This window comes from Dendrobium catenatum, unplaced genomic scaffold (genome assembly GCF_001605985.2).
Source record: "Dendrobium catenatum unplaced genomic scaffold, ASM160598v2 fragScaff_scaffold_1199, whole genome shotgun sequence".
Lineage (NCBI taxonomy): Eukaryota > Viridiplantae > Streptophyta > Magnoliopsida > Asparagales > Orchidaceae > Dendrobium > Dendrobium catenatum.
This window is the reverse complement of record NW_021319661.1, coordinates 352,710-365,809: the sequence shown is the minus strand read 5'-3', so window position 1 is coordinate 365,809 and position 13,100 is coordinate 352,710. Positions and strand designations below refer to the sequence as shown.

Genomic DNA, 13,100 nt, shown 5'->3' with positions numbered 1-13,100 from the left:
AACTACTCAAATCCATTTTCGGGCTCAAACAGGCTCCCCGACAATGGTTTCAGAAACTCACAACCGTCCTTCAGTCTCGCGGTTTCAGGTTCAATCGTTCCAATCCCTCACCACTCATCTACACAAAGCTAAATATTCAACTCTACCTGCTAATTTACGTCGATGATATTATTGTGACGGGAAATGATCCATTTCACATTCAGCAACTACTTCAAGATCTTCAATCTCAATTCGCCTTAAAACAATTGGGTCAGATATCTCTTTTCCTAGGAATACAAGTAACCCGAACAAATACTGGATTCTTTCTCAACCAGGGACACGATGCACAAAAACTGCTACAAGAAGCCGGACTATCCAACTGCAAGGCGGCACTTACACCTATAACTCTGGCCTCCAAGCATCAACTAGACAACCATCAGCCCTTCCACGACGCCTTTCTATATCGTCGTCTAGCTGGTTCTCTCCAATACCTCTCCATAACGAGGCCGGACATAGCATTCGCAACAAATCAGGTGTGCCAACACATGCAGCAACCAACCACATGTGACTTCCAAAACCTGAAAAGAGTTGTATGATATGTCAAGGGCACCGCTTCTTTCGGACTTCCAATCACGACCGGCGACACCAACCTTCGAACATTTACTGATGCGGATTGGGGTTCAGACTCCACTGATCGCAAGTCAGTTTCGGGATTTTGCACATTCATCGGACCGAACCTCATATCCTGGTCGGTCAAGAAGCAAGTCACAATAGCTAAATCATCCACCGAGGCGAAGTACAGAGCGCTCTCCGCAGCCACGTCTGATGTCCTATGGCTCCGGCGCTTAGCAGACGAACTGCAACTTCACCAAAGCTCTCCGGCCACCATCTACTGCGATAACATATCCGCAATAGCCATTGACAAAAATCCCGTTTTTCACGCACGCACCAAACATATCGAGATTGATTTTCAAATCATCCGGCAACACATCTTGAATGGGAGCATCATCATACAACATATTTCTTCACAAGATCAGATAGCCGACATTCTAACCAAACCATTCTCTAGCTCACAGTTTGAATATCTATGCTCCAAATTAACCATTCGCTCTCAAAATGACTAATTTGAGGGAGAATGTAAGCATAAGGTTAACTGAGTTAGTCCCACACCTGTATACACATCTGGTTTTCATTATTTCACACTATATATACATTGTAACTAGTCATTACAGAGACAATATAATTGTTCTATTTTCCTTATCTGATTCCGTTTTGGCTTCACCGTGTCACTTCCTGTTGCTAGCCTTCTTCTCTCACTCTTACACTTTGATCAACAAAATTTTAGTCCTGCAACTTATATTAATGACCTTCAATATGACAATACAAACGTAGCTTCAACAAATTTTTATAAGTGCCATGAAGGGGTGAGATAAAATAGTTTAAGTTATTTAGATGGTAAAAAAGATGAGCTTTTCTAGGCTGAGAAAACTATATGGTTGATTTTAAGCTTAAGCACTTATCTTTAACAGATCTTGACTAATTATCAGTAAACGTATATGTGTTAATTTATGATTAAGATTAGTTAATCATTATTATATGCTAAACAATGATTAATATTTCAGGAATAATTAAATAACACCATTCACAATTCAATAAAATTATCAAAGAGATACACCATAGACGCCATGGGAGATCATATACTAGGAAAAATGTCCTTTCAATGTAATACAGGAGCAGAAACATCATAAAAAACTTAGGTGGTGAGAAGAAGATGAGTTGGGGGGAGGATCTACAGTACAATGAGGAAGATGAAGAAGCAGATTGTAGCAGCCACAAACATCTACACAAAAAGGGATTTGAACTGGCACTCCTCATGGTGAAAGAAAAATAAGACATGGAAGAGAGACCCTAAGCTAAAAAAAAACTTCCCTTAAAACACTCAATAAACAAAAGCTGAAATCCACCTCAAAAACTATACAAAAAACTTTGGAAATCAGTATCTATCCTAACGTATCATTCGATGTAATATTGCTCGCATTTGCCTGTATTAATCACAGTGATAAAGCAGTATAGTGTGGTTCAAGAGGGCTCCACGTACATCAAAAACATTTGTACCATCCCCTCTTATTGATCTAAACTGTGGAGCTTAGCTGCAACTCAACTTGTTGTTCGCCAATTGTAGACATTCCTAGCTTCGAAGATGACCGCTCAACCTAATTTGTCCCCACTGATTGAACTCTTTTCCCATCACTTCTGAAGTATTCCAACCAAATACAAAATTTATGCAATGAAAATAAAAAATAGTTGGCTTCCTAGCAGACATATTTGCCTGCATAATGTGGCTTTAGAACTGTGGTGAGGAAAATGACAAGATAAATATTAGAATGAGTTGCTTATATATTTGTATTTGTGGTTAATGAATTGTGGTATGTTGCCTCGTGCTTGCTTTTGGATGAAAAATAGAGTTGGTTGGTAATATGAAGATAAGGCTTGTTAGATGAAGCTTATCCTTGGAAGAAAATTTTGTGGGAGGAAAGCTTGTGGTCACTTACAAGTTGGTCTTGTAAGGAAACTGATTTTGACAAATATCATGTAGTTCTTAGCTTATGCTTCCATCTTTATAGCAAACTTTAAAGAAAGGTGATCGATGAAAGGGGAAATTATTGGGAATATATAAAATCAAAGAGATATGTGTGAAAATTCGATTGGGAGGTTCTACACGGCTGTATACAACCTCTTTATTGGTTATTTACATGTATGATGTTGACACCTTATAATTTTATTGGAAAAGTAAAGTTATCGTCAATTTTGATGACTGTCAAATACTCAGATCATTAATATCATCCAAATAATAGAATGATATGCAATTTTTCAAATCTCAAAGTGCGTAAGTATTTGAGTTGAAAAATTCATGTATTAGTTATAAGATCATCCGGACTTTATTTTCAATAAATTTATAGTCAAAATAATGTGTTCGAAGAGACAAACCCAATAGTACCATGCGCACTTAGATCCAAATTCAAATAGACTTACATCAAACACTCAAATATATAACTAAAAGATTCTTGATGTCATTTGAGGGATCAACCACTCTCCAAAATTAATATACTTATTGATGAAGGGAACATGTCAACTAGGTGAAACAAACAAGTTATGATTACCATTATGACACTTAGATGTCCAAAAATCACATTCAGCATAATCAAAGATAATTTACGTAGATTATTATTTGGACGGTCCAATATTCTAAGATGCTAGTAGAGATAAATAAAATGCCCTCTATTGAGGGAGTGTTTTTAAGGGAGAGAAATATGGGATTAGTAGATAATTCTAGTGCTCTACCATTGTCACCCACCTACCATCGATAGGCATCACGCATACATTCACCTGACTTATGACATTTCTCATTGAACCCGACGCTTAATAATGATTGCAATTGGCATCCACAATCAAAAGCCGATGTCCATCACCCATCTTTTTACTCCCCAAATCTCTTCTCTTGTCAAGAGAACAACCAAATTGACATCTCATAATCACCAGAATCCCGAAGTTCCAATACCTACCAATGGATGATACATGTCCTCATTAGCCACCAACTCCAAATAGCTACCTTTCCAGCAACTCAAATTCAACATTTTTTAAATACGTGCATTGTTAAAACATCAGACCACATAATCTCACAGATTTTTACCATCCCAAGTATCCAAAATAATTTATTTCGCTTAAACTTTGTGCATCTGATAATATTGTTTTAAAGGGACCCACCTTACACAATGCACTAAAGAAATAAACACATATATTACAATAACTCAAAAACTCTTCCTCCAAATACACCATCAAATGACTAACTAAAAAGCCACTATCTTTTGGTTCTTGTCTTACAATAGAAACTTAATTAATCGGATGTCTTATCTAAATCATTATCCACTCCTTAATATTGCATGAGAACTTGTGGTTAGCCTTAATATGATGCTAATTAATACTTTAATGAACAAACCACTTAAAAGTGAAGGTCCCAATCATGTTCATAAAAGTTGGTAAGAATCCACCATCTGTGATGTATATATCTTAATCTCTATCCCTTCATGTTCACATGATTTCTTGCTTTGAAGCCTCCTATTAGCTTAATTTCAAGCACATGAGAGATACATTCCATGTTGTTGTGATTTTCAATAAAGCCTTTTCAGAAGAGACTTTAAGCTTTGCTTTGCAATGGTAGCTAGTTTGTCACATGCTCATTATCTTAGCTTAGAAGTACATAAGGCGTCATAACATGATATTGTCTGGTCCTGAAATTATTCTATGGAAAATAATGTTTTTGAAACTTATTCTAAAGATTTTTTTTCTTCAGCAGCAACAACAACAAGACTATATCCCACTGTGTGGGGTTAGCTACATGAATCATTTTTCTCCATTGTGTTATGTTAAGTCAAATTCTCATCTAAATCTAATAAAGAAAGATTATTTCTAATATTTTCTAACCGAGTCTTTTTGAGTCTACCTCTATCTTTCTTAACATAAGTAAAATCTAATACATCTACTTTCTTTACCGTGTCATCGTGTGGAAGGCCACCGTTTTTTGTGACCAAACCATCTAAGGTGACTCTTTCAAAGATTTTTTTCTTCAAAAGAAAAAAAAAATCTTTGAAGAAAAAAATCTTAGAGTTCTTATATTCCAGCAAATCTGATTAAGAGATGTTGTTTTTCATTACAGAAAATTTTGAAAATAGTTAAAAAATTATTGAAAAAAAAAGAAGAAAATTCTAGAAGAACATAAAGATGAAAGTTATTTCAGATGCACTAAATTTCAAAGTTAAACACAAAACAAACAACAGTTGATTGCACAATAGAGAAAAATATCTTTTGCTGTGTGGTATCAGAAGTCCTGAAAGCGATAATGCAATTTTCGACTTACTTTCAGGATTGATGTTTCCATCTATGGTTGGAAGGTTAATTATGATGCCTCCACAGCTGTTTGTTTGGACCAATTTCTGAAAGTTATTATCATACCCACCAAAGCAACCAAAATCAAGCTGTAGCCTTAATCAAATTTTCACATTATCAATAACATTATGGGCCCAGTAATTGCTCATAAACAGCGCATATATTATAAAAATATACAAAAATCAAATTTTTGTTCATACATTTTGTATGATACTTTTCAATAATGCAGAAAGTTATGAAGCTCATTGATTAAACTCGCTCATGCTTAGTTCAGCTCATCAAATAATTTGTTGCTTTGAGCTTAATTTGGAATGGCATATGCTGAAGGCATTGCGATTTAAGCTCCTCTGTTCCTTCTAGTTTACTCTGTCAATTCAAATGACGGTTTCTGAGAAATGAACTCTGAAATGAAATTTTATTCTAAGTCTACTTCCGTTCATTGCTGGAACTCTCATCATGTTTACTGTCTTTGGACTAAGAGGCTTCTCATTGTACTTAGTCCAAAAACTTTGGTGGATTTATTCTAAGGAACGTGTCTTCTTGGTACTCTCACTTTAAATGTCTTTTGCTTGGAGATTTAGGCTTCGTTTGGGACGGCTTTCTTCCTGCTTTTTAAAGCGATTATTTTGTAAAAAAATTTAATTTTTTAACTAGAAAGCACTTTAAGAAGCAAGAAAAAAACCATCCCAAACGAAGCCTTATTCTAATATACAACTTATTCATTCTCTTTTCATTTCCTTGGTGAGGTCATCATTTATTAGGGACTATGCAGATGATTATAATTATTGTGTGTGAACAAAGATTTTGTGTATGTATGGATAGATAAGTTTAGAGCAATTCATGAAAGACTAAAGGTTCTTTATATGAAAAAGGGAAAGGAAAAAATCACTTATTTGACCCAATTAAAATGATTCAACTAGCATGAGTCGTATATTAAAAATGATGCATTTCTATCTAACTAAGAAGTATATTAGGTGAAGATATGGGCACAACCAAACCAAGAAAGGCGAACTTTAGCATTGGCAGCCTCACTGGCGACACCAGGTGTTAGTAATGGTGGCAAGACATCGAGCATTAGAATTGGCGGCTGCATTGGAGATAATGGGTGTCGGTGTTGTTCCTAATGATTTGCTTCCATTTTGTTAGTGACGGTGGGTGTTGATCTTTTTGACAATGATATGTTTAGCTCATGTTAGAGACTCGAATAAGTCAAATTTATGAGGAAATATTGGACAACTCTTCCAAAACTATCCATGGAAATTCAACACTTTAATCTAAATATAGATGCAACATGTACATCTCAACTCTTCTTATAAACTAGTAATATCTTTTTGAATGTTATGTGTAGTTAACTTTAAAATCTCGAGATTATTTTTTAGTGCCACATTATTTATATCTTCATTATATTCGGCCAAAAATAACAGTTCTTGAAGAAATTGTCTTAATATTTAGATTTATAAGATTCATGATGTCCAATCATAGTCTCAAAAGAAACATCACGCAATGAACAAAAGTATTTTTATGAGTACAATATTCAATGATAGCTCGATAAGATTACTTCTAAAAGGCAAAGCCAATATGTTGACTCTAACGCATCTCACTTTGATCTGTTGGTTGAGAGCTTTGGCTATCAACTAAGATGTCTTTGATTGAAAGATTGCATATGTGATGTGTGTGAGAGTTTACTTTAATTGACTCAAAAGTCCCAAAAAAAAAGTTGACCCTATTCCATTAAATCCTCATAATTTGATTGTGCATAATTATGAGTCTTTTTAGGGTTCCAACCTAAAGTTCAAATCAATCAAGCTTTTACAATATGATAAACATGTTTGTTAAATGCCACATCATTCTCTTTTCCTCTTCCTTCTACTATTAAAAGATAACAACATAAAAAATATAATTTATCTTTATATATATTATACTTTAACCAACTAAAGCACCTATGAAACCAGTTATATATGATTAAAACGTCCATCTTTGATTCCAAATTTACTTTTAGAAAAAGTCATGATTGTGAGGTTGACATACCCCTTTTTATGAACCTGTTCTCAAATATTATGATTTTCTAGACATATTTTTGAATTTTCCAATGAATCAATCTCCATTTGACTTCATTTTTTTTCTTAGTCATTTTCTTTTATTCAATTCATCTAAATTTGTTGATAAATATGATTTTGATGACTTCTTTAAATATCTTTCCCATAAATATATGAACCTATAAGTTGAAGCAAATTTCATATGAACTAAAAAAAAAAAAACAAGGAGCTCTAAGATCTTAAACCGAATGAAAATCATTCAAAAAGGCAAATAAAAAATGATCAAGATGAGACTATCTAAAAGACGAAAATCATAAAATTAGGTTGGGCTGGAATTAATAACAATAGGTTTACAAATTTCGTTTGAATGATTGAAGGAAGCTAAAATGGGTTTAATCAACAATCATTCTAAATCATTTTAGTTGATAGTAATTAACCGATCAAGTAATCTGAAATTGGTGTAATAAACAATAGAAAATCATAAAATTTTAGGATGAAAAAAATTTATTTATTTTTTGATACATCTACAATTACAATTAATGATGATTTTAAAATTATAATCTTTAGTGTTTAATGAAAAAGAGGAGTGTCAAGTACATGACTCAATGAGATGGGTCAACTCTAGCATTAGATCCATAATTTAATTTTTATTTTAAAGTTAATGCCTTAAATTGAATAGTGGGGAGGAAACATAAATCATGAATTAGGGTATATATAATTGAACCGACTCATGAACCAACAAGCTGATCTGGTTCAAGTTTGAACTCAAGCTTGTATATTATACAAGCTATACTATAAGCTCGAGCTCAAGATTAAAGCTCGATAAGCTTGACTCATGAGCTAACTAACAAGTCTCATTCAATCAGAATCATCTCACTTGCACCCTTAGTTAAATTGTTGCTTAAACTCTAGTTTGAGCTTGGTCATGAGAAAATATTCTAATAGAATCTCTATAGATAATTTTTATCCACAAATGTGAATGATTGCTATTGTTCATTCTAAATAAGCATCTTCCATATTTCATATATTTTTAAGTTGACCCCTAAAACGTCTATGAATTGTCCTCCTAGCAAATCATTTGAAAGCACTTTTATCAAATATAAAGAAGGGCTCAAAGAATTTATTAAAATTTTGATTATCAAAAGTCTTCATCTATTTGCAAAGTTTTGCCTAATTGGCTGCTACATGATTGTTAAATTTCTAAATATGAATACCTCAACTAGTTTTATCTAATCTATGTTCCTATTTTGATAGATCTTTACACAATCATTCATATTTTTTACGTAGTCTCTCTCTTTGAGCCTATGTTTATCTTCTTTTGTTTTCTTACCAAATAAACCTCATTGATCAATTCACCACTAAGACTTTCATTGATGGCATGTATTTCACCTTTGACATGACTAATTAGCCTTCTTACTTGAAATCAAGTTGGCCACCTTCATGTTTAGTTGGCTTCATTCACTGATCCTTCAATTGCCTCCATTAGCACTAAGAAGATTGAATTCCTCATGGAATCTTAAAACCAATAATTCATGACTATCCATTCTAGCTACTTTGTTTGTCTTCATACCTAAGTGGCCACCCTTCTCATCGGACATGTACTATCCAATATCTAATGTTTGACAAAGTTATACTTGTTCAACCTTTATCGTCTATAATTATGATGTTTGAAGTATTTGAAGCCCTATATTTAGCATTTGATCATTGAATATTAGTTGGATTCTTCATCTTAAAAAAAAAAAAATAATTTGTTTAACCATAATACTTTACCAATTAAGTCTCATTAGTACCACCTCTATCAATTTAAATCTCACTACGTGCATAAATATTGCACAACAAGCCTCCCTCATTATAGTTATTAATGATTATTTAGTCTCTTACACATGATTTGTTTGTTCAAATGTAATATTTTTTATCAATTATAATATGTCTTGTCACCCTCCAAAATCCAATTTGGAATTTTTTATTTTTTATTTATCTTTTATGTAGCAATCATAACTATCTAATTTCTTTCAATAATAAAATACCAATGAAGCAACTTCTATTGATCAAAATATTAATATACACATCTATAATCATTATTCAAAAATCATTACAATACTCAGAAGTCATACACATACAACAATCTATCTTTACACTCCATAGTATAGAAGAATAACGTACTCAAAGCAAAAAAAAAAAAAAAAACAGTAAAACCTAATAAATCCCATTTTTTATGTTAGAATAACTAAAAATCAAATCATGTTTTATAAATAGTTAAAAGTTTAATGTTAGGTTTAAAATTATTCCTTTTTTTTTTTTTTAGTTTTCTAAATATAATTAATGATCACAAAACATTTCAGAAGAACAATTTTGACATGCATCAATGATACATGTCAAATAATAATATAGTGATTCATGCAAGTAGAATGAACCACAAAGGAGAAAATCGGAGCAACAATCATTCACTAAACATGATATATGACATGCATTTTGATCTCTATCTTTTTCTTACTAGCATGTAGCTATGATACCACCATGGATTATTTGTCCCTAAACCTCTTTTATTTTATTAATCACAAAATTTTATACAAATATAATCATCATTAACACTAATCTTAACACAACAAACTAGCCATGCATGCACTTCACAATATGAGAAAATGGCATGACCCCTTTTCAAGAATATAGGCACTTTTCATGAGAAAAGTTTAGTAGTTGTGCAGCACCATTCCCTACCTCCTTTCATCTTGTTCACAAAAGGCAATATTATTATGATGAATGGTCCAACATACTCTACAACCTAAATATTAAAGCATTAGACAACTCACCTAGACTAGCACTTTATGTACAAGTTAAAGACAAAGAGTTCCAAGTAGGGGTATAAATGAGTATGAGCCAAGTTTTAGTCACAAATCAGGCTTGAGCTTGAATTTCATTAATTAATCGAGTTCTAACTCAAGCTTTATTCTACGAGTTCTAGCTAGTTCATTGATTTTGAAAGAGAGAAAATGCTTATGATTCAAGCAATTATTATAATAAAATGATAAATTAAAAGAAAAATAACAAATTAAGATGCACTTAATATAAGAAGGTGAAAAGTAATTTATAAACCTTTTTTAATAATTTAATTTGTACTTAAAATCCTGAATACTAATATACCTTAAGTGTATTTTATATTCATATTTTTTAAACTAGTCAGCTCGCAAGCTAATGAGTCGAGTTAGGGGTAGCCCAAAGCCCCAAACTGCTCAAATTTGGCTCTTTAGCTCATCGGACTCAGCTCACAATTCATTTATTGAGTGGAGTTCAAGCCAACAACTGATCACGAGTCAGCTTGACTCACTTACTCCCCTAAATATGAGCAAAATCATATATAGAACTTATTTTTTTCTCACTGTAGAAAGTATTAATTAATATGTATTACTTAAAATAAAAAATAAATTTTATGAGAACAAAATTAGAAATTCTAACAAAAAATCATATAAATTATTTTTTTAATTTCATATAAAGATTCGTGTTCATTAGTCTCTATCGTTGATAGATACTTAAATCTATATAATAATTCAAATATCAAAATAAAAATTTTTAGATTAAAAGCCTTGGCTAGGGATATTTTGTTCTCATAATGGAATTCCTGTACAGAGGAGTACGTTCATTCATTCATTACAGTAATTTTGCATTGGAACCCCTTTTTTATTAAATCTATATCAATAATAGTCTTCAAGAATTATATGATTCTTAATTACAAATAACGATACAAAATTAATAGATAATTATATAGCAAATAATAGAGTATTAATATATTAATATAACCCTTAAAAACTACTCCATAGACTGAAGGGAAGGTTGTAGTTAATGAAGAATCTGAATTCATGGAGACTGAAGAGCTGAACCTGGACCTGGCACTACGCCAGTCCTCTCCGACAGTTTCTGCCATGGCAGAGTACTTAAACGAACCAGAGAGAGTATTTACTTGCAACTACTGCGATAGAACTTTCTACAGCTCACAGGCGCTCGGTGGCCATCAAAATGCGCACAAGGTTGAGCGAAGTCTTGCCAAGCGAAGCAGGGAGCTGGCCGCCGCTCTCAGACAACACGGCGGTGGCGAAGGGAAGAATCCGGTGGCCCCGGCGAGGTATGGAACAATTGTGGGAGGGGAGATGGTTTGGGCTGGGGCTTATAGGAGGAAAGAGGATGAAGAGGTGGATCTGTCTCTAAGGCTATGATGATTTTTTTTTTTTTTAACCTTTTTTTTTGGATTTATGATTTTCATTTCTTCTCTTCCTTCTGTAATAATAGTAAGTATTTTTTTTTTAAATTAACATTTGTTGTTATGTAGTTGGATTTGGAAATGAAGATTTTATGTATTTTAGGTTTGTGTGGGGCTTAAAAAGTATTTGTGATTTGGCCTAATTATTGATAGTTTTATTATAGATTAATTGATCATTAAACAAGGTTTAAATAGAGGTAAATTAGCATATGTTGGAGTAATTAGTGGGGATGAAGGTTCTTCAAATGCTTTTTTTTTCTCATATATAATTATTTTTTTTATAATTAAAATATTTAAATGCATGATCAAGATTATTGTTGTTGATTTGCAGTCTAAGGATGATTTGTGATCTATGTTGATAATTTTTTATGAGGATTTGTTCGTGAAGAAATATATGACTTGTAATGTCTCATATAAAGATATCACTTTTGTATGTTGATATGCATGGTGAATCACAAGCTTCTTTATGAATGGATGGGTTATTTGATACATAACTATTATAATTTGCTTGACATACTTGAGATGAGACAACAAAGGACTACTAATCAAACTTCTTAGAACTTTCATTAACTCTATGCTCTTTAAATTTGATAAATTGGATACATAAGGTCAAATTGGAAATAATTTTCAACTAACAGAATATGTTGATGCCGATGTCTTTAATCAAGAGTGCACTCCACCTATGGGAAATGATTAAATTAGTAGGTGATTTTGCGACCATGACAAATCTTTGCCCCCCTGAGTCTAATATAAGCCCTACTTAATAAGCTTCAAAAAATCTTATTGAAATTTCAAAACAATCTCCTCTCTAAAATTTTATATTAATATACTCGGGGTTTTAGGATCAAATAGTAGAAAGCTTGATTGCGTGAGCCATTTAGAGCCCATAGATTGGAGAAATTATTACGTGCGGAGTATGGACGCCAAGACGTAATGTTGCATGTACAGTGTGTATAATACACATTGTGTCAAGTTGTCCAAACTTTGCATGTAATAATTTCTTCATAAATAGAAAGATATTAAAAAAAGTCATTTTGCCAAACAACCCTTATTGCACTTCTTCAACAACCATCACTTTCTTTTAATAGTGAAGCCTAATGTGTTGCATATGAAGATAATGATCATATTGACTATCACCATCTAAGGAATATATGGCATTTAATATCCAAGTAAATAGTGTACTATAGTCATTTATGTTGACATTAGTAAAATATATTGATATTTATGTCATATAAGGGCGTCTCCTGCCCCCACCATCATTTATGTTCATTACTAATACATGTGAAAGTTGTTTTGGTGCATACGTTTCTACTTTTTTACTAGTCAATGGGCTCTTAATATTTAGAAGTGGGGCATCTTTATACAAATTTTCTACAGGCAATAAAGGACATGATTTTTATCCTGTGCAAACTCCAAATTATGATGAGTGGTGTAACCAAAGAGATATTGAGCTTGGCTTTAAAGTACATCATTACTACACCAATATATTTGCAAATGCAAGAGTTATAATCAATAAAGTAAATATTTGCAACTACAATTTTGTCTAGTAGTATGATATTTGTTTTAGTTTATGTAATTGAACATTTTATTTATATATTGTCTATATTATTTTCTACATTTGCACCTTTATATGTGAGTAATAAATGTAAACTTACTTTTAAATTAATTAGTTTTATATTATATTTTATTGTGGGATTTCATAAAAATTTTGAAATAAGTTCAAAATACATGCACATGAATTCACCATCTACTTGATGTATAATCCTTGGCTATCATTTTCTATAAGAAAGATGTGTCTTATTTATCATCATTGACTAACATTAATGAAATTATTTCAAATAGGCAAGGTCCCATAATTTTTTTCCTTCTTTTATTCTTTATGTAAAAAA

The 13,100-nt window shown here is 32.3% G+C and overlaps 1 protein-coding gene across 1 annotated transcript; it reads left to right on the top strand.

Annotated features, from left to right (window-relative positions):
• The first annotated feature begins 10,804 nt into the window (after positions 1–10,804).
• LOC114580681 (zinc finger protein 2) lies at positions 10,805–11,279 on the top strand. Its single transcript, XM_028699004.1, has one exon. The coding sequence runs from the start codon at positions 10,814–10,816 to the stop codon at positions 11,165–11,167; it is 354 nt and encodes a 117-aa protein (XP_028554837.1). The 5' UTR covers positions 10,805–10,813; the 3' UTR covers positions 11,168–11,279.
• Positions 11,280–13,100: the final 1,821 nt, after the last annotated feature.

What these genes read in the sequence shown, in the direction of transcription:
- LOC114580681 (XM_028699004.1), top strand. Translation starts at nt 10,814, where the DNA reads ATGGAGACTGAAGAGCTGAACCTGGACCTGGCACTACGCCAGTCCTCT.